Source organism: Coregonus lavaretus (genome assembly GCF_964263955.1).
Source record: "Coregonus lavaretus genome assembly, chromosome: 1".
Lineage (NCBI taxonomy): Eukaryota > Metazoa > Chordata > Actinopteri > Salmoniformes > Salmonidae > Coregonus > Coregonus lavaretus.
In genome coordinates this window covers 53,495,818-53,516,780 of record NC_139988.1, presented here as the reverse complement: position 1 = coordinate 53,516,780, position 20,963 = coordinate 53,495,818, and the positions used below count along the sequence as shown (strand labels likewise).

The 20,963-nt window shown below is 45.0% G+C and overlaps 1 protein-coding gene across 1 annotated transcript in view; it reads left to right on the top strand.

Moving 5' to 3' along the window:
- Positions 1–20,963, top strand: part of LOC311135034 (tetratricopeptide repeat protein 7A-like) — a 47,836-nt gene that overhangs the window by 7,733 nt on the left and 19,140 nt on the right. The window contains exons 6-17 of the mRNA XM_084168893.1: positions 81–205; positions 695–773; positions 942–1,111; positions 4,617–4,680; positions 5,159–5,296; positions 5,560–5,580; positions 5,888–5,971; positions 6,592–6,672; positions 9,637–9,754; positions 10,126–10,183; positions 10,590–10,662; positions 10,815–10,975. Of these exons, the coding sequence (XP_084025019.1) occupies positions 81–205; positions 695–773; positions 942–1,111; positions 4,617–4,680; positions 5,159–5,296; positions 5,560–5,580; positions 5,888–5,971; positions 6,592–6,672; positions 9,637–9,754; positions 10,126–10,183; positions 10,590–10,662; positions 10,815–10,975 (1,172 nt within the window). The remainder of the gene's footprint in view (positions 1–80; positions 206–694; positions 774–941; positions 1,112–4,616; positions 4,681–5,158; positions 5,297–5,559; positions 5,581–5,887; positions 5,972–6,591; positions 6,673–9,636; positions 9,755–10,125; positions 10,184–10,589; positions 10,663–10,814; positions 10,976–20,963) is intronic.

The following is a 20,963-nucleotide window of genomic DNA, read 5'->3' as shown; positions in this document are numbered from 1 at the left end:
ATAATACTTGTTATTTCATGATGAAAAGCAGCACAAAACTACTTTTTTACCAATTTAAGTTTTTGCTGTTGTGTTGGCAGACGGTGGTCACCCCTAGTTCTAAAGCAGCTAAGACCAGTTTGGCCCCTCCACCACTGGACATTGACCTGGGCTTCTTCCAGCAGGCGGCTCTACAGAGTGCATACCTGTGTCTGCTGCATAGGGGGTGAGTCAATGGCCCAGTAGAGCAGTCAAAGATGGTGGAGGCTTCGCCTCTCTCTGGAGCAGTGCATTATAATTTCAGCAACAGCGAGTGGCACTTTTATTTTTGACCAGTAGGTGTCAATATTGCACCTCAGATAGGACAGAGTTATTGCTTGTAGTGGCATGATTGAGCAACACTCATTTATACTTATATGGAACAGCATGCTGTGCTGCTGGCACTGAATAACAAAGCCCTAAGCTCTGAATAAAGCCCTAAGCTTTTCATGTTATCTGTGTTGTCCTAATCAGCTACATATTCTGTTAGCATCATTCTCACTTTGTGAGGCCTTTGTCACTGACAGCTCAGCTGTTTGACTTGTTTCATTGACGTGTCTGTCTGTCCGTCTGTGTGTGTGTGTCTGTCTGCCTGTCTGTGTATTTGTCTGGCCGTCTGTCCATCTCTCTGTCTTGTCTGTCTGTCCATCTGTCTGTCTGTCTGCCTGTCTGTCAGGCACCTGGCCCAGGGAGCCCATCAGCTGCGCAGAGTCCTCAGGGTGGTGGAGTCTCGGGGCTCCCAGACTTTCAGAAAGGTGAGGAGGGCTCATATTGTCACATAGCTAGCAGGATGAGTCACTGACTGTCTATATGTATTTTATGTTTACGACAACGTGACTTGACTAAGTCAGGAAACAGTCCTGGCCCTAGTTATATCCTAGTTATGTTTTGTGGCATTATGGTATGTTAAATGTGTCTCATAGGCTGCAGCGCGGAAGCTGGCTGAGGTGTTGCTGAGCTCGGTGAGTGAGGACAGCTACTGGGCCCCCATGTCTCTCCCACCCTCCGCCTGGCTGCAGAGAGAAGGGAACGCCGGCCCAAAGGATGCCATGTACCCCTCTTCCAAACCACCCCAACGCTACAGTACTGACAGGTCTATACCTCTCCTCTCTACCTCTTTCCTTCCTTCCTTCCTTCCTCTCTCTCTCTCTCTCCCTCCCTTTCTCTCCCCTCTCTTTCTTTTCTATTCATGTGTAGTTCCATGAATCCACTGATATTACTCAATCCCCATTCAACATTAGCACTGGCTTGAGAGATCAGCTCACATTCCCCTACAGTGAGTTGTGTGTGATCCTACTGAACCGTTGAGCTTAAATAGCCCCAGAGCATCAATAAGGTCTAAAACAGACCTCCCTTGACACCCAGATGTCCACTATTCCAGTCATACAAAACCCACACATGGAACATAACTTGATCTCACCACATTCTGACCTCGTATTGGCTAGGAGCTGTGTGGCCAAGGCCTTTATCCATACTACTATAGTGCTTGGCAATCTACGGTATACTTCAGCCACCTCTCGGGTTACTGTATCACCGCCTGGTATGGCAACTGCACCGCCCGCAACCGCAAGGCTCTCCAGAGGGTGGTGCTGTCTGACCAACGCATTACCGGGGGCAAACTACCCCGCCCTCCAGGACACCTACAGCACCCGATGTCACAGGAAAGACAAAAAGATAATCAAGGACAACAAACACCCGAGCCACTGCCTGTTCACCCCGCTATCATCCAGAAGGCGAGGTCAGTACAGGTGCATCAAAGCTGGGACCGAGAGACTGAAAAACAGCTTCTATCTCAAGACCATCAGACTGTTAAACAGCCATTACTAGAACATTAGAGTCTGCTGCCTATAGACATAGACTAGAAATCACTGGCCACTTTAAGAAATGGAACACTAGCCACTTTAATAATGTTAACATATCTTGCATTACTCATCTCATATGTACAGTGGGGAAAAAAAGTATTTAGTTAGCCACCAATTGTGCAAGTTCTCCCACTTAAAAAGATGAGAGAGGCCTGTAATTTTCATCATAGGTTAAAAAAATCCAGAAAATCACATTGTAGGATTTGTAATGAATTTATTTGCAAATTATGGTGGAAAATAAGTATTTGGTCAATAACAAAAGTTTCTCAATACTTTGTTATATACCCTTTGTTGGCAATGACACAGGTCAAACATTTTCTGTAAGTCTTCACAAGGTTTTCACACACTGTTGCTGGTATTTTGGCCCATTCCTCCATGCAGATCTCCTCTAGAGCAGTGATGTAGTGGGGCTTTTGCTGGGCAACACAGACTTTCAACTCCCTCCAAAGATTTTCTATGGGGTTGAGATCTGGAGACTGGCTAGGCCACTCCAGGACCTTGAAATGCTTCTTACGAAGCCACTCCTTCGTTGCCCGGGCGGTGTGTTTGGGATCATTGTCATGCTGAAAGACCCAGCCACGTTTCATCTTCAATGCCCTTGCTGATGGAAGGAGGTTTTCACTCAAAATCTCACGATACATGGCCCCATTCATTCTTTCCTTTACACGGATCAGTCGTCCTGGTCCCTTTGCAGAAAAACAGCCCCAAAGCATGATGTTTCCACCCCCATGCTTCACAGTAGGTATGGTGTTCTTTGGATGCAACTCAGCATTCTTTGTCCTCCAAACACGACGAGTTGAGTTTTTACCAAAAAGTTATATTTTGGTTTCATCTGACCATATGACAATTTCCCAATCCTCTTCTGGATCATCCAAATGCACTCTAGCAAACTTCAGACGGGCCTGGACATGTACTGGCTTAAGCAGGGGGACACGTCTGGCACTGCAGGATTTGAGTCCCTGGCGGCGTAGTGTGTTACTGATGGTAGGCTTTGTTACTTTGGTCCCAGCTCTCTGCAGGTCATTCACTAGGTCCCCCCGTGTGGTTCTGGGATTTTTGCTCACCGTTCTTGTGATCATTTTGACCCCACGGGGTGAGATCTTGCGTGGAGCCCCAGATCGAGGGAGATTATCAGTGGTCTTGTATGTCTTCCATTTCCTAATAATTGCTCCCACAGTTGATTTCTTCAAACCAAGCTGCTTACCTATTGCAGATTCAGTCTTCCCAGCCTGGTGCAGGTCTACAATTTTGTTTCTGGTGTCCTTTGACAGCTCTTTGGTCTTGGCCATAGTGGAGTTTGGAGTGTGACTGTTTGAGGTTGTGGACAGGTGTCTTTTATACTGATAACAAGTTCAAACAGGTGCCATTAATACAGGTAACGAGTGGAGGACTGAGGAGCCTCTTAAAGAAGAAGTTACAGGTCTGTGAGAGCCAGAAATCTTGCTTGTTTGTAGGTGACTAAATACTTATTTTCCACCATAATTTGTAAATACATTTATTAAAAATCCTACAATGTGATTTTCTGGATTTTTTTATTCTCAATTTGTCTGTCATAGTTGACGTGTACCTATGATGAAAATTACAGGCCTCTCTCATCTTTTTAAGTGGGAGAAAAAAAAAAAAGAAAAAAAAAAAAATATGCCATTTAGCAGACGCTTTTATCCAAAGCGACTTACAGTCATGTGTGCATACATTTTTACATATGGGTGGTCCCGTGGATCGAACCCACTACCCTGGCGTTACAAGCGCCATGCTCTACCAATTGAGCTACAGAGAACTTGCACAATTGGTGGCTGACTAAATACTTTTTTCCCCCACTGTATATACTGTATTCTATACTATCCTACTGTATCTTAGTCCATGCCGCTCTGACATCGCTCGTCCATATATGTATATATTCTTAATTCATTCCTTACTTAGATTTGTGTGTATTGGTTATATGTTGTGAAATTGTTAGATATTACTTGTTAGATATTACTGCACTGTCGGAGCTAGAAGCACAAGCATTTCGCTACACCCGCAATAACATCAGCAAAACACGTGTATGTGACAAATAACATTTGATTTGATTTGATTTGTAGAAGAAGACATACTGTGCATTGCATTCACACTTCCATTGCCTTCTTTTTCCCCAAGGCTCCAAGATGTCGTACTGAGACCTTTGTGCCATTTATATTCAGCTAAATCTCCCATGCAGATTGTGGACTCATGTTGCCTTTGGTCGAACTTTAAAGGCTTTGTCATGGACTTACCTTTGGCTGTTCCACCATATCTACTATCTACTATAGGATCTTATTGGTATGAACTATACTCAGAGGAGATCAAGCGCTACACCCCAGGCAACATGCATGAGTGAGAACACCTGAACAGAAATGGAGAATGCACGCAGGGAAGTCAATTACAGATTCATTGTCATGGGTTACTTGTTTAGAAGTGCCCTGATAGTATCTTGTAATTATATCTTTAGTTGGTACGTCATGGGCTCAGTCAGAGGGCAGTTAAGACGAGCACATGTACAAACGTGTACACACGTGCGTGCATGTGCATGTACGTGCGCACACATTTGTGCATGTACGAGTGTGTGCGCGTGAGAGACACCTGAGAGAGTGGCATACTGAGATACTGTAGGGGTGGTCGGAGGGTTGTGTTACATCACCACAGCAGGTGAAGTAGGAAGGCGTGGGGCAGTTGCGTGACGTGTCACTTCCTGTTCCTATTTCCTGTGTCTCCCCGCAGCGTCTTCTGTCCCCAGGACGTGGTTGAGGAGGCCGTGCTCCTGCTGCTCATCACAGAATCCACGGTGAGACAGCCCTCCTTCCCTCCCTCTCGCGCTCTCTCTGTCTCCCTCTCTCTCTCGCTCACAAATGTGTGTGTGCGCACGTACGTGCACACGTATGCACACACGTGTGTAGACGTTTGTACATGTGCGTGTGCCTGCATGTGAGAGATACCTGAGAGAGCCACCTTCCTTGGTTCCTCTCCTTTTTCTCTTGCACCTTTCCCATTCCTCCCACCCATCACTTTGAAGTACAGTATCTCTCTCTCTTCCTCCCTCTCTCTTTCCCCCCCTGAGTCTATATCTATTACCGAAATTGATATGCTTACTTTGACATTTGTTGATTGGTCATTCTTGTGGATATTCTTGTGCCCTCCCCTTCATCTACAATGTACAGTATGTCGATTCTACGTTGATCTCAAAACATCTTGACAGGAGTTAGGCTGGCTTTTAGTTGTCCTGTCAATACAGGTGAAGACAGCTATGTGATCTCCCCCTATAGGCCAGCGGAGACGCAGTCATCAGCCGAGCGCCCGACCATAAGGAGGAGCGGGAGACCAGTCTGCAGGACGCCACCTCTGTCTACGACCTGCTGAGCATCGGCATGGCCAGGAGGGGGCAGTATGCCATGCTGTCTGAGGTAAGCCTGCCTCAAAAACACTGGAGGCCAAAGTACTTCAACCTAACTAGCTACACTGTGTGAAGGGAAAGCTTTGCCTTTGCCAACTTTTTAATGCCCTTGTTGTGTCGTAAGCAGGGTTAGGGACTCTCTCGCTCTTTCTCTCAGAGAATCTCTCTCTCTCTCTCTCTCTCTCTCTCTCTCTCTCTCTCTCTCTCTCTCTCTCTCTCTCTCTCTCTCTCTCTCTCTCTCTCTCACCCAGTGTTCTCTCTCTTTACATTCAGGTTGGCAGCATTTTTCTCCAGGTGAATGAGAGTGAGCACTGCCTCACTAGGCCAAACAGGTGAACCCTCTCACGGGTGGGGCCATGCAGGGTATTACTAGGCTTGCTAACAATAAGTGGCTGGTTATGTCTGTCTGCCTGACTAACATCGTTCCTCTCATAGGTGTCATGGCGTGGGCCACTAGTTAGAGCTCTTCAAATTAACATCTAACCCTCAACCTTCAACCTCACTCTCCTTCAACAACGTGTGTTGATATATAAAATGCATCTGTGTGTGTGGGTACGTGTGCATGCGTGTGTGTGTGTGTGCATGTATGTGTTTCCTCCAGTGTCTGGAGCGGGCCATGAAGTTCTCGTTTAATGAGTTCCACCTCTGGCACCAGTTGGGCTTGTCACTCATGGCGTGTGGGAAGGTGAGCTCATCATCATATCTTTTCACACACTCCCCCACACATGTATGCACTCGCGCACACACACACACTATCCTACTCTAATCTGGCACTACTACCTGCTCGCAAGCATATGTAATCACTCATCCTCTAAATATTGCTGTGAGGTTGTGTGTACGTTAGTCAGTAGAATGCATGAACCAGAATGACTGAGTGATAACGAGAGATGAGTAGTGTGACTGGAATCCTCCGATTGAAACAGGAGAATTGATCTGCTCCCTTGCCTGGCTGCCTGCAGGATGAGGTGACACTGCAGATCAATGGAGAACTCTGGAAATAGGCTGCTCCCTATAAGGATGGGGGGGCCGCCTCAGTGTCGTCAGATCTGCTTCTATTTAGGGCCAGCCGTGTGTGTGAGAGAGCGAGTGTGTGTAGTGCATTGTTGAATGACCTGTATGACTCCCTTTCTTTGTCATTCTATATGGAAGGTACATATGTGTGTGATATATACTCCTGTTCTATCACTAGACTAGTTTGTCTCTGTAACTACAGTATGAGAGTGTGCATAAGCATGAGTGTATGTGTGTGTGATGACCTTTCTCGATGTGTCAGTGACCGTGTGTGTGTGTCTGTGTGTTTTACAGGGTGTGGGCGCCGTGTCTGTGCTCAAGGAGTGTGTCAGGATGAGACCCGAGGACCCCTCACTGCCCATGTTGGCCGCCAAGGTCTGCATCGGCCAACTGCACTGGGTGAATGACACACACACTCTATTTCACAATACCTTTACACTACATACCGTGCTTACCATCCATACGGGTCACCATCCAGAATCGCTGCACCCATTATTAAATAATAGCGCTCCACACAAACACCCCCCTCCACCACCCCACCACTGTGATAACCAGCCCAGCACTGCCAGTCCTGTTGTTTATCCAGGAGGGGGGTAGTGTAGGATTAGGAGACGCATGGTGGCATGGCACATCTGTCAGTGCTAGAGAGACTAAAGAGCTTACAGCCTTAATCACAATAAGACACTATGGGACCAAAGAGCAACAAATGACACACATCTTGACCCTTTCACCGACCATGGAACTACACATTTGCACTATAAAGTCTGGGACTTTGGGACTAGAGTCATTCGTAGGAGTGGAGTCCCCAAATAGGGATTCCTGATAGTCCGACTGGGGAATGTTATTTTTTATAGTTGAAATAAATAGATATGATTTTGTTGCATTATTTGATTGTAAAAATTACATTTAGGGAATTTTCTAAGGGAAAATATTTGTTTTGGGAATTTTACAAATTCAATATTATTACACTGAACAAAAATATAAACGCAACATGCAACAATCTCACATATTTTACTGAGTTACAGTTCATATAAGGAAATCAGTCAATTGAAATAAATAAATTAGGCCCTAATCTATGGATTTCACATGACTAGAATCTGTTGGTCACAGATACCTTAAAAAAAGGTAGGGACGTGGATCAGAAAACCAGTCTGTATCTGGTGTGACCACCATTTGCCTCATGCAGCGCGACACATCTCCTTCACATAGAGTTGATCAGGCTGTTGATTGTGGCCTATGGAATGTTGTCCCACTCCTCTTCAATTGCTGTGCGAAGTTGCTGGATATTGGCGGGAACTGGAACACACTGTCGTACACATCGATCCAGAGCATCCCAAACATGCTCAATGGGTGACAAGTCTGGTGAGTATGCAGGCCATGGAAGAACTGGGACATTTTCAGCTTCCAGAAATTGTGTACAGATCCTTGCAACATGGGGCCGGGCATTATCATGCTGAAACATGAGGTGGTGGTGGCGGACAATGGGCCTCAGGATCTCGTCACGGTATCTCTGTGCATTCAAATTGCCATCGATAAAATACAATTGTGTTCGTTGTACAATAACCCCCTCGCCACCATAGGGTTCAATGTTCACAACATTGACATCAGCAAACCGCTCGCCCACACGACGCCATACGTCTGCCATCTGCCCGGTACAGTTGAAACTGGGATTTATCTGTGAAGAGCACACTTCTCCAGTGTGCCAGTGGCCATCGAAGGTGAGCATTTGCCCAATGAAGTCGGTTACGATGCCAAACTGCAGTCAGGTCAAGACCCTGTTGAGGACGACAAGCACGCAGATGAGCTTCCTGAGACGGTTTCTGACAGTTTGTGCAGAAATTCCTCAGTTGTGCAAATCCACAGTAGCTGTCCAGGTGGCTGGTCTCAGGCGGTCCCGCAGGTGGAGGTCCTGGGCTGGCGTGGTTACACGTGGTCTGCGTTTGTGAGGCCATTTTCAAATGAATCGTTTTCCATATCTTACAAATGTTTGTATTGAACTTGTATTTTTAGAGGCAAAAATATATCTGTTTTGAGTATCTGCTGTCAACTCCGTCAGTGGCTTGTCAACTCTGTCATTGATGGCTAACCCCCTTAAGATATATTTTTTTATATTCAGAAAACAATATCTTCATCACTGTTCTACAACATACAGTATGCTTAAACTATTGAAGTATTTGCTTTGCTAGACCTAAGGCTTAATCTTTGCTTTATAAATGTTGTTTTATATTCTAAATCTAGAAAAACATGCTAAAATGCTAACGAAATAACCCCTGGAGCATTTAATAGTGCTATAAAACAAAACAAAAAGAAGTTTGGAGATTTGTATTACATATTTGAATAATCTTATGTTAGAATTTAACAAAACATTTTTGTTCTTCATCACTGGAAAAGATAAACAAACTGTTGAGATTGACATCATTTAAAAGCTTACAAACAGGGTTGTCAAACTATTTAAACATTTCTTGAAAAGAAACGTAAAAAAACGTTAAACGTTATCTAAAAACGCATGAACTCCGATTTATTTCATATTCGCATATGTTGTAGCTTAGACCCTATTTTACATGATCTGAGTTTTTTGTGTTGTGCCCACCATCGGTAGAGACACAACATGCTCTTGAATACAGGAGCACTTTTATCTCCTACATGTTTCGGCATTTCCATGGGCAAATATGTTTTGTTTAAATCAAAATGGATACTGTCAAAAAGGAACTAAATTCAAATGCATATACCCCATAATAACATAATGGCTCTCTTTCTTTCTATTGTATGGAACTTTGTTGATAGCGTCCGTATTCAGAGAAAGAGAGGGATAGAGAAAGAGGAGGAGGAGGATGAGGGAGGGGAGAGATAGAAAGAGAGAGTAAAGGGCTTATGGTACAGGAGTAAGGCAGGGGAGGGGGGATAGTCATGGATAGTCTAAGCAGCTGTCCTGCTGTTCTGCTGGCACCGTGTCAAAGGCATGTCACCGACCCCTCCCCATACCTCACACTGAGTGACACACTTTTACCTCATCCCAGCTCATCCACACTGACTGCAGTCTGGCGCTGTTTGACGGGGGACTCTAGTGCACTGTTCTTCACCTGAATCTACAGTGTCCTTAAACTAACCACACACTGCCCACGATACTGCCCTTCAGACTATACAAACGCTCTATACTATACAAATACAAAAGCTCACTAAACAAGACAATCCAAACCAACTGAACATGCCTTTAAACACTTGAGCTCACAGTTAAGCTCACAAGGTTACATACTAAGTACTTCAGCAGACTAAACACTGTACTTCTAGGGACCCATACCACATCTGTCTGTTATCTTTGTGTGTATCTGTGTGTGATAGCTGGAGGAGGCTGAGGCCCTGTCTCAGAGTGTGGTGTCCATGGGAGAGGAGGCTGCAGAGTTTCTGCCCCGTGCGTACCTGACTGTGGGGCTGTGCTGCAGTCTGCAGGCCTCTGATGGTAAGAGACACCACTATGAGCTGCTGTAGAGGCAGGATTGGTTTCCTGTAACAAACAGTGTCCCTTGTCCAGATACAGCGGGAATCCACCACTTAGAGAACCCACTAAACTCACTTGTCCTGATAGTCCATACTTCCTTCTTCATTTGCCTTCCCCATCACCTGTGCAGTATTTAATTCAGAGGTGAATTGTGTATGAATGAATATGAGTTGTTACTCACAAAGGGTGACATAATATTTTCAGGATGCAAAAGACTGTAGTGCTGTGCGAAAAATACCGTAAACCTCATTATAATCTACCGTGAAAATGTTGCCCAAAATGTATTGTTTTCCATTGATGGATTTGTCCATCTGTACCTAATCTCTCTCCAGCAACTCTGAAAGTTGATCGGGATGGGTTCAACAGACGAGCACTGCAAAATCTGCATAAGTACGTACCAACCTCTCTCTGTCAGTCTAAGTAAGTAGCCTTGCCACGAGGCTTGGCTTGTGCAAGTCAAAACGGCTCATAGGAGCAGGTCTCCTGTTTCTGTAGCGTTAGGCAGCTTTATGTACAAGTACACCCCCTGGACAGGACGCTAGTCTATCGCAGGGCCTTACCCCGAATCTATCTCCTTAATGCTGAGTGCCAAGCATCGGGTCCCATTTTTACAGTCTTTTGTATGACTCAGCCAGGGATCGAACTCCCAACCTTCCAATCTCAGGGTGGACAATCTAACCACAAGGCCACTCTGTCAGTCTAGGTTGATCTTAACCTGTGTGTTTGTTTTTATAGTTAGCATACACTACAGTTTGTGTGTTATTCTGTCAGTGAGTGTGACCTCTCTCCTCTGAAGAGCCCATGCACTGGACCCCCATGACGCTAAGATTGCTCTCTACCTGTCTCTCCAGCTGGCTCTTGTACGCCAGGTCAGTCAGCACTGCCACACACACATGTACTGTAGTACACACACACACACCATTACGGCTCATCTTAGTGCTTCTCCATCTTGGATCTTCTGCCTCTCTTGTCCTTCGGTTTCTCCTCTCCCCATTCACTGTGGGTATGTGTGTTTGTGCAGGTGGCAGCTGCCATGGATCCCCTGCAGGTGGCTCTGTCTCTGTGTGGGGACGACCTACACTCCCTCCACCTACTGACCCTTCTGCTTAGCGCCCAGAAACACCACCAACACGCCCTCGAAACCCTCACACTTGCGCTCAGCCATCACCCTGAGAACTTCAAGTAGGACACCACTCTCCTGTATTATGTAACTGTGTGTGTGTGTGTTTGTGTGTGTGTCTGTGTATAAGACTAACTCCGGTGTGTGTCACCCAGCCCCAGACCTCTGTATGGGGATAGGGTGTCTCAGCTCCTCACCAGAGACACACACACACACTAACTGAAGGCCTTATTTAGATGTGTCAGACCGGTCTTCTGCACTGCGCTACGGAGACTACCCTCACACACCCTTACCCTTTTCACACTGCCGCACTGACCCCAACTCTACCATGTAGGTTGGAGTTGCAGTACTCCCTCTCCCTTTGAGAAGCAGACAACATTATGCAGTAATGAAAAAACACAGACACACTGCATTATGCTCATTAGTCAACCATGCAATTGGCCCGTGCCTCAGTGTTGCCTTGCTATAAGAAGAATATGCATATTTGATAGCCACATGCTATTTATATTATTTCGCAGTGCCACCTCACCCTAGTGTCTGCAATAATGATCTAATACACATGTTCTTCACAGCACGACCATTTGGGGTCAGTGTTGGTCTCTATGGTGTCAGAGGCAGAGAGGGGTACGGCAAAAATAGATAGCAGTAAATGAACGTGATATAGCGACAGGGAAATAAAGAGATATGGAGTCGGAGAAGAACAGAGTGAATCAAACATGGTTACATTTACAGTAGCTTCCGAAAGTATTCACCCCCTTGGCATTTTTCCTATTTTGTTGCCTTACAACCTGGAATTAAAATTGTTTTTTGGGGGGGTTGTATCATTTGATTTACACAACATGCCTACCACTTTGAAAATGCCAAATATTTTTTATTGTGAAACAAACAAGAAATAAGACAAAAAAAACAGAACTTGAGCGTGCATAACTATTCCCAAAGTCAATACTTGGTAGAGCCACCTTTTGCAGCAATTACAGCTGCAAGTCTCTTGGGGTATGTCTCTATAGGCTTGGCACATCTAGCCACTGGGATTTTTGCCCATTCTTCAAGGCAAAACTGCTCCAGCTCTTTCAAGCTGGATGGGTTCCGCTGGTGTACAGCAATCTTTAAGTCATTCCACAGATTCTCAATTGGATTGAGGTCTGGGATTTGACTAGGCCATTCCAAGACATTTAAATGTTTCCCTTTAAACCACTCAAGTGTTGCTTTAGCAGTATGCTTAGGGTCATTGTCCTGCTGGAAGGTGAACCTCCGTCCCAGTCTCAAAACTCTGGAAGACTGAAACAGGTTTCCCTCAAGAATTTTCTTGTATTTAGCGCCATCCATCATTCCTTCAATTCTGACCAGTTTCTCAGTCCCTGCCGATGAAAAACATCCCACAGCATGATGCTGCCACCACCATGCTTCACTGTGGGAATGGTGTTCTCGGGTTGATGAGAGGTGGTGGGTTTGCGCCAGACATAGTGTTTTCCTTGATGGCCAAAAAGCTCAATTTTAGTCTAATCTGACCAGAGTACCTTATTCCATATGTTTGGGGAGTCTCCCACATTCCTTTTGGCGAACACCAAACGTGTTTGCTTATTTCTTTCTTTAAGCAATGGCTTTTTTCTGGCCACTCTTCCATCAAGCCCAGCTCTGTGGAGTGTACGGCTTAATGTGGTCCTATGGACAGATACTCCGCTCACCGCTGTGGAGCTTTGCAGCTCCTTCAGGGTTATCTTTGGTCTCTTTGTAGCCTCTCTGATTAATGCCCTCCTTGCCTGGTCCGTGAGTTGTGGTGGGATATTTTTTTATAACCCTACTCTGTTCTTCTCCACAACTTTGTCCCTGACCTGTTTGGAGTGCTCCTTGGTCTTCATGGTGCCGCTTGCTTGGTGGTGCCCCTTGCTTAGTGGTGTTGCAGACTCTGGGGCCTTTCAGAACAGGTGTATACAGTTGAAGTCGGAAGTTTACACACACCTTAGCAAAATACATTTAAACTCAATTTTTCACAATTCCTGACATTTAATCCTAGTACAAATTCCCTGTTTTATGTCAGTTAGGATCACCGCTTTATTTTAAGAATGTGACATTTCTGAATAATAGTAGAGAGAATGATTTATTTCAGCTTTTATTTCTTTCATCACATTCCCAGTTGGTCAGAAGTTTACATACACTCAATTAGTATTTGGTAGCATTGCCTTTAAATTGTTTAACTTGGGTCAAATGTTTTGGGTAGCCTTCCACAAGCTTCCCACTATAAATTGGGTGAATTTTGGCCCATTCCTCCTGACAGAGCTGGTGTAACTGAGTCAGGTTTGTAGGCCTCCTTGCTCGCACATGCTTTTTCAGTTCTGCCCACACATTTTCTATAGGATTGAGGTCAGGGCTTTGTGATGGCCACTCCAATACCTTGACTTTGTTGTCCTTAAGTCATTTTGCCACAACTTTGGAAGTGTGCTTGGGGTCATTGTCCATTTGGAAGACCCATGTGCGACCAAGCTTTAACTTCCTGACTGATGTCTTGAGATGTTGCTTCAATATATCCACATAATTTTCCTTCCTCATAATGCCATCTATTTTGTGAAGTGCATCAGTCCCTCCTGCAGCAAAGCACCCCCACAGCATGATGCTGCCATCCCGTGCTTCACAGTTGGGATGGTGTTCTTCGGGTTGCAAGCACCCCCCTTTTTCCTTTAAACATAACAATGGTCATTATGGCCAAACAGTTCTATTTTTGTTTTATCAGACCAGAGGACATTTCTCCAAAAAGTACGATCTTTGTCCCCATGTGCAGTTGTAAACCGTAGTCTGGCTTTTTTATGGCGGTTTTGGAGCAGTGGCTTCTTCCTTGCTGAGCGGCCTTTCAGGTTATGTCGATATAGGACTCGTTTTACTGTGGATATAGATACTTTTGTACCTGTTTTCTCCAGCATCTTCACAAGGTCCTTTGCTATTGTTCTGGGATTGATTTGCACTTTTCGCACCACAGTACGTTCATCTCTAGGAGACAGAACGCGTCTCCTTCCTGAGCGGAATGACGGCTGCGTGGTCCCCATGGTGTTTATACTTACGTACTATTGTTTGTACAGATGAACTTGGTAACTTCAGGCGTTTGGAAATTGCTCCCAAGGATGAACCAGACTTGTGGAGGTCTACAATTTTTTTTCTGAGGTCTTGGCTGATTTCTTTTGATTTTCCCATGATATCAAGCAAAGATGCACTGAGTTTGAAGGTAGGCCTTGAAATACAGTGGGGAGAACAAGTATTTGATACACTGCCGATTTTGCAGGTTTTCCTACTTACAAAGCATGCAGAGGTCTGTAATTTTTATCATAGGTACACTTCACTGTGAGAGATCCAGAAAATCACATTGTATGATTTTTAAGTAATTAATTTGCATTTTATTGCATGACATAAGTATTTGATACATCAGAAAAGCAGAACATAATATTTGGTACAGAAACCTTTGTTTGCAATTACAGAGATCATACGTTTCCTGTAGGTCTTGACCAGGTTTGCACACACTGCACAGGGATTTTGGCCCACTCCTCCATACAGACCTTCTCCAGATCCTTCAGGTTTCGGGGCTGTCGCTGGGCAATACGGACTTTCAGCTCCCTCCAAAGATTTTCTATTGGGTTCAGGTCTGGAGACTGGCTAGGCCACTCCAGAACCATGAGATGCTTCTTACGGAGCCACTCCCTAGTTGCCCTGGCTGTGTGTTTCGGGTCGTTGTCATGCTGGAAGACCCAGCCACGACCCATCTTCAATGCTCTTACTGAGGGAAGGAGGTTGTTGGCCAAGATCTCGCGATACATGGCCCCATCCATCCTCCCCTCAATACGGTGCAGTCGTCCTGTCCCCTTTGCAGAAAAGCATCCCCAAAGAATGATGTTTCCACCTCCATACTTCACGTTGGGATGGTGTTCTTGGGGTTGTACTCATCCTTCTTCTTCCTCCAAACACGGCGAGTGGAGTTTAAAAAGCCAAAAAGCTCTATTTTTGTCTCATCAGACCACATGACCTTCTCCCATTCCTCCTCTGGATCATCCAGATGGTCATTGGCAAACTTCAGACGGGCCTGGACATGCGCTGGCTTGAGCAGGGGGCCCTTGCGTGCGCTGCAGGATTTTAATCCATGACGGCGTAGTGTGTTACTAATGGTTTTCTTTGAGACTGTGGTCCCAGCTCTCTTCAGGTCATTGACCAGGTCCTGCCGTGTAGCTCTGGGCTGATCCCTCACCTTCCTCATGATCATTGATGCCCCACAAGGTGAGATCTTGCATGGAGCCCCAGACCGAGGGTGATTGACCGTCATCTTGAACTTCTTCCATTTTCTAATAATTGCGCCAACAGTTGTTGCCTTCTCACCAAGCTGCTTGCCTATTGTCCTGTAGCCCATCCCAGCCTTGTGCAGGTCTACAATTTTATCCCTGATGTCCTTACACAGCTCTCTGGTCTTGACCATTGTGGAGAGGTTGGAGTCTGTTTGATTGCGTGTGTGGACAGGTGTCTTTTATACAGGTAACGAGTTCAAACAGGTGCAGTTAATACAGGTAATGAGTGGAGAACAGGAGGGCTTCTTAAAGAAAAACTAACAGGTCTGTGAGAGCCGGAATTCTTACTGGTTGGTAGGTGATCAAATACTTATGTCATGCAATAAAATGCAAATTAATTACTTAAAAATCATACAATGTGATTTTCTGTATTTTTGTTTTAGATTCCGTCTCTCACAGTTGAAGTGTACCTATGATAAAAATTACAGACCTCTACATGCTTTGTAAGTAGGAAAACCTGCAAAATCGGCAGTGTATCAAATACTTGTTCTCCCCACTGTATATATATATATATGTGTGTATATATGTAGATGTCTATATATATGTACAGTGGGGGAAAAAAGTATTTAGTCAGCCACCAATTGTGCAAGTTCTCCCACTGAAAAAGATGAAAGAGGCCTGTAATTTTCATCATAGGTACACGTCAACTATGACAGACAAAATGAGATTTTTTTTTCCTGAAAATCACATTGTTGGATTTTTTATGAATTTATTTGCAAATTATGGTGGAAAATAAGTATTTGGTCAATAACAAAAGTTTCTCAATACTTTGTTATATACCCTTTGTTGGCAATGACACAGGTAAAACGTTTTCTGTAAGGCTTCACAAGGTTTTCACACACTGTTGCTGGTATTTTGGCCCATTCCTCCATGCAGATCTCCTCTAGAGCAGTGATGTTTTGGGGCTGTCGCTTGTTAACACGGACTTTCAACTCCCTCCAAAGATTTTCTATGGGGTTGAGATCTGGAGACTGGCTAGGCCACTCCAGGACCTTGAAATGCTTCTTACGAAGCCACTCCTTCGTTGCCCGGGCGGTGTGTTTGGGATCATTGTCATGCTGAAAGACCCAGCCACGTTTCATCTTCAATGCCCTTGCTGATGGAAGGAGTCTCACGATACATGGCCCCATTCATTCATTCCTTTACACGGATCAGTCGTCCTGGTCCCTTTACAGAAAAACAGCCCCAAAGCATGATGTTTCCACCCCCATGCTTCACAGTAGGTATGGTGTTCTTTGGATGCAACTCAGCATTCTTTGTCCTCCAAACACGACGAGTTGAGTTTTTACCAAAAAGTCCTATTTTGGTTTCATCTGACCATATGACATTCTCCCAATCCTCTTCTGGATCATCCAAATGCACTCTAGCAAACTTCAGACGGGCCTGGACATGTACTGGCTTAAGCAGGGGGACACGTCTGGCACTGCAGGATTTGAGTCCCTGGCGGCGTAGTGTGTTACTGATGGTAGGCTTTGTTACTTTGGTCCCAGCTCTCTGCAGGTCATTCACTAGGTCCCCCCGTGTGGTGCTGGGATTTTTGCTCACCGTTCTTGTGATCATTTTGACCCCACGGGGTGAGATCTTGCGTGGAGCCCCAGATCGAGGGAGATTATCAGTGGTCTTTTATGTCTTCCATTTCCTAATAATTGCTCCCACAGTTGATTTCTTCAAACCAAGCTGCTTACCTATTGCAGATTCAGTCTTCCCAGCCTGGTGCAGGTCTACAATTTTGTTTCTGGTGTCATTTGACAGCTCTTTGGTCTTGGCCATAGTGGAGTTTGGAGTGTGACTGTTTGAGGTTGTGGACAGGTGTCTTTTATACTGATAACAAGTTCAAACAGGTGCCATTAATACAGGTAATGAGTGGAGGACAGAGGAGCCTCTTAAAGAAGAAGTTACAGGTCTGTGAGAGCCAGAAATCTTGCTTGTTTGTAGGTGACCAAATACTTATTTTCCACCATAATTTGCAAATTAATTTATTTAAAATCCTACAATGTGATTTTCTGGAGAAAAAAAATCCTCAATTTGTCTGTCATAGTTGACGTGTACCTATGATGAAAATTACAGGCCTCTCTCATCTTTTTAAGTGGGAGAACTTGCACAATTGGTGGCTGACTAAATACTTTTTTTCCCCACTGTATATATTTGTATAATCTAAAGCTTATATTCTAGTGATTTCTCTCCCTCATATACATATGCACACACACACTCCTTCTCCATAGAGACATTTGACTGCTTTGACCCATTTAAGAGCTCTTTGCCAGGCTCAGCCAATCACAGCCCTCCCTGCGCCAGGAATGCCCATCGCCCCGGTAACCATGAGGTCATATTGGCAGAGGGAGCAGTCAACATCAGTTGTTATGGAGAAAGAGAGAATGTGTGAAGGAGTGTTTGAATAGCGGACGTGCACAATGACATGTATGTGCACGCGTGTGCATGTGTGTGTGAGGCTAGTCATAGGATCTCTGCACCACTACAGCACAGACTGTCAACTTGTTGTAGCACACACTGAGTCCTTGTGGTTTCTCTTTCACTTTCTGTCTTTCTTGTTCTCCTACTAGACTGTATTTAAACTACGATACATTTATGAGAGTTATCCAAAAAATATGTGTGTAAATCTCGATTCATTTCTCACGTCTCGTACGCCACCTCCATAGGTAGCAGTCTTTTTTATCTCTGTCTTTTTATCAGCTAGTAGACAGGCGTGCATTTCCAATTGAAATGGGATTCTAGCACAGAGTGAGAGAGCTGAGGAGGTTGTGGAAATGGAGAGGGGAAGGGAGGCGAGAGAGAGAGAGTGTACTCTTGCAGTTCGTTCTAAAGAGAATGATTAATCCCATGCTTTGATTCTGGATTCATCTTGCGGCATGTCACAGGATGAGTGTGTGTGTGTGTGTGTCTGCTTGCATAAACACACACACACACACACCCAGTAGGAAGCCCACTAACACTACGGCACACCACTCCTTTACTAAAAGCTGCTCTGCACGGGTGCTAATAGGAAACCCTCAGCCCCCACTGGCCCCGCTGACAGGTGTATCCTTAACACCACGTTCGTCAGCAACAGTTTTCTTCCTCATGTCAGATGATACAGCGTGCATATCTCCCTCCCCTCCTCTCGCCCCTCCATCCCCCATCCCTCCCTCCATCACCCCAGTCCGTCCACCCACCCGTTAACCGGTAATGAGCCACATTTCACCAAGAGTTTTTCCCCTGCTGCCGGCCGTCTGGCAGCGCTATTGATCACCAGTGCTATCTTTAGGCTTGGCCGATATACCGTATACCAGGGTATTTCTAAATACTGACGGTATGATTTTGGGTTGGGGGCAACACCGCCTCGCGGGGGTGCGTGCTACGCCACTTCTTAGCACTAACTATAAGTTAAGTATAACTATAAGAAATCTAAGCTGTGTCAAATAAATTATATCCAGCTCAGGGCTCCAGCTATGCATTTGGTTGGCTAACTTGCTAGCTAAGTGGCTATATGTCAAGATCAAGCTTCTTGGTTACAGCAGAGACATTCAATCCCCTCCTGAATCAAGATCCCTGTTGCCTAACTTGTTTTGCGAGTCAAAGAATAGCGCCCCCTGTGTACACTTCCGGTAATACTGTATACCCTAATATGGTACAGAACGGTATGAAAATCTGGATAGTGCCCAACCCAAGCTCTCTGTCAGCAAGAGGTGTGCAGAGAGAGGAATAATTCGAAGAGGCTCCAGTTGGGGGAGCAGGGAGACAGGAACAGACAGACAGACAGACAGACAGACAGAGAGACAGAGAGACAGAGAGATAGCAGGCAGAGGCAGACAGGCATCCGCTTTGGGGCTATAAGTCCCTCTCTCTATCTCTCTCTCTCTCTCTCTCTCTCTCACGGATGAGTGAGGGCCCTGACTCTTTCTCTCTCCCTCTCTCTGTTTTTTCCTTCACATACTGTACCTCTCTCTGACTTTCCCAGCTCAGCCTCCCACTGTAGCATACTGTAATCCTCCAGACTCATACAGAACCCATCTGTTGAAGAACAGAGTACCAAAGCTCTATGAACATACAGTGATAAACATGCTTATCCTACATGATGGTAGTATCAGGTCCTGGTTGATGTGCCAACAGTATGTGCTGACCTAGCAAACACAGCAGTGTTGTGTCACCATTGAGCCAGTGTTGTGGTGTGGTGGTGTGTGTTTTTCCTGATGTGTTGAGTATATGGTACAGCACACAAATGTATGTATCGATGTGTAAAGTGCTAATGGTGTACTAATTGATGTACAGTGGGGGAAAAAAGAATTTAGTCAGCCACCAATTGTGCAAGTTCTCCCACTTAAAAAGATGAGAGAGGCCTGTAATTTTCATCATAGGTACATGTCAACTATGACAGACAAATTGAGAAAAGAAATCCAGAAAATCACATTGTAGGATTTTTAATGAATTTATTTGCAAATTATGGTGGAAAATAAGTATTTGGTCAATAACAAAAGTTTCTCAATACTTTGTTATATACCCTTTGTTGGCAATGACACAGGTCAAATGTTTTCTGTAAGTCTTCACAAGGTTTTCACACACTGTTGCTGGTATTTTGGCCCATTCCTCCATGCAGATCTCCTCTAGAGCAGTGATGTTTTGGGGCTGTCGCTGGGCAACACGGACTTTCAACTCCCTCCAAAGATTTTCTATGGGGTTGAGATCTGGAGACTGGCTAGGCCACTCCAGGACCTTGAAATGCTTCTTACGAAGCCACTCCTTCGTTGCCCGGGCGGTGTGTTTGGGATCATTGTCATGTTGAAAGACCCAGCCACGTTTCATCTTCAATGCCCTTGCTGATGGAAGGAGGTTTTCACTCAAAATCTTACGATACATGGCCCCATTCATTCTTTCCTTTACACGGATCAGTCGTCCTGGTCCCTTTGCAGAAAAACAGCCCCAAAGCATGATGTTTCCACCCCCATGCTTCACAGTAGGTATGGTGTTCTTTGGATGCAACTCAGCATTCTTTGTCCTCCAAACACGACGAGTTTAGTTTTTACCAAAAAGTTATATTTTGGTTTCATCTGACCATATGACATTCTCCCAATCCTCTTCTGGATCATCCAAATGCACTCTAGCAAACTTCAGACGGGCCTGGACATGTACTGACTATAGCAGGGGGACACGTCTGGCACTGCAGGATTTGAGTCCCTGGCGGTGTAGTGTGTTACTGATGGTAGGCTTTGTTACTTTGGTCCCAGCTCTCTGCAGGTCATTCACTAGGTCCCCCCGTGTGGTCCTGGGATTTTTGCTTACCGTTCTTGTGATCATTTTGACCCCACGGGGTGAGATCTTGCTTGGAGCCCCAGATCGAGGGAGATTATCAGTGGTCTTGTATGTCTTCCATTTCCTAATAATTGCTCCCACAGTTGATTTCTTCAAACCAAGCTGCTTACCTATTGCAGATTCAGTCTTCCCAGCCTGGTGCAGGTCTATAATTTTGTTTCTGGTGTCCTTTGACAGCTCTTTGGTCTTGGCCATAGTGGAGTTTGGAGTGTGACTGTTTGAGGTTGTGGACAGGTGTCTTTTATACTGATAACAAGTTCAAACAGGTGCCATTAATACAGGTAACGAGTGGAGGACAGAGGAGCCTCTTAAAGAAGAAGTTACAGGTCTGTGAGAGCCAGAAATCTTGCTTGTTTGTAGGTGACCAAATACTTATTTTCCACCATAATTTGCTAATAAATTCATAAAAAGTCCTACAATGTGATTT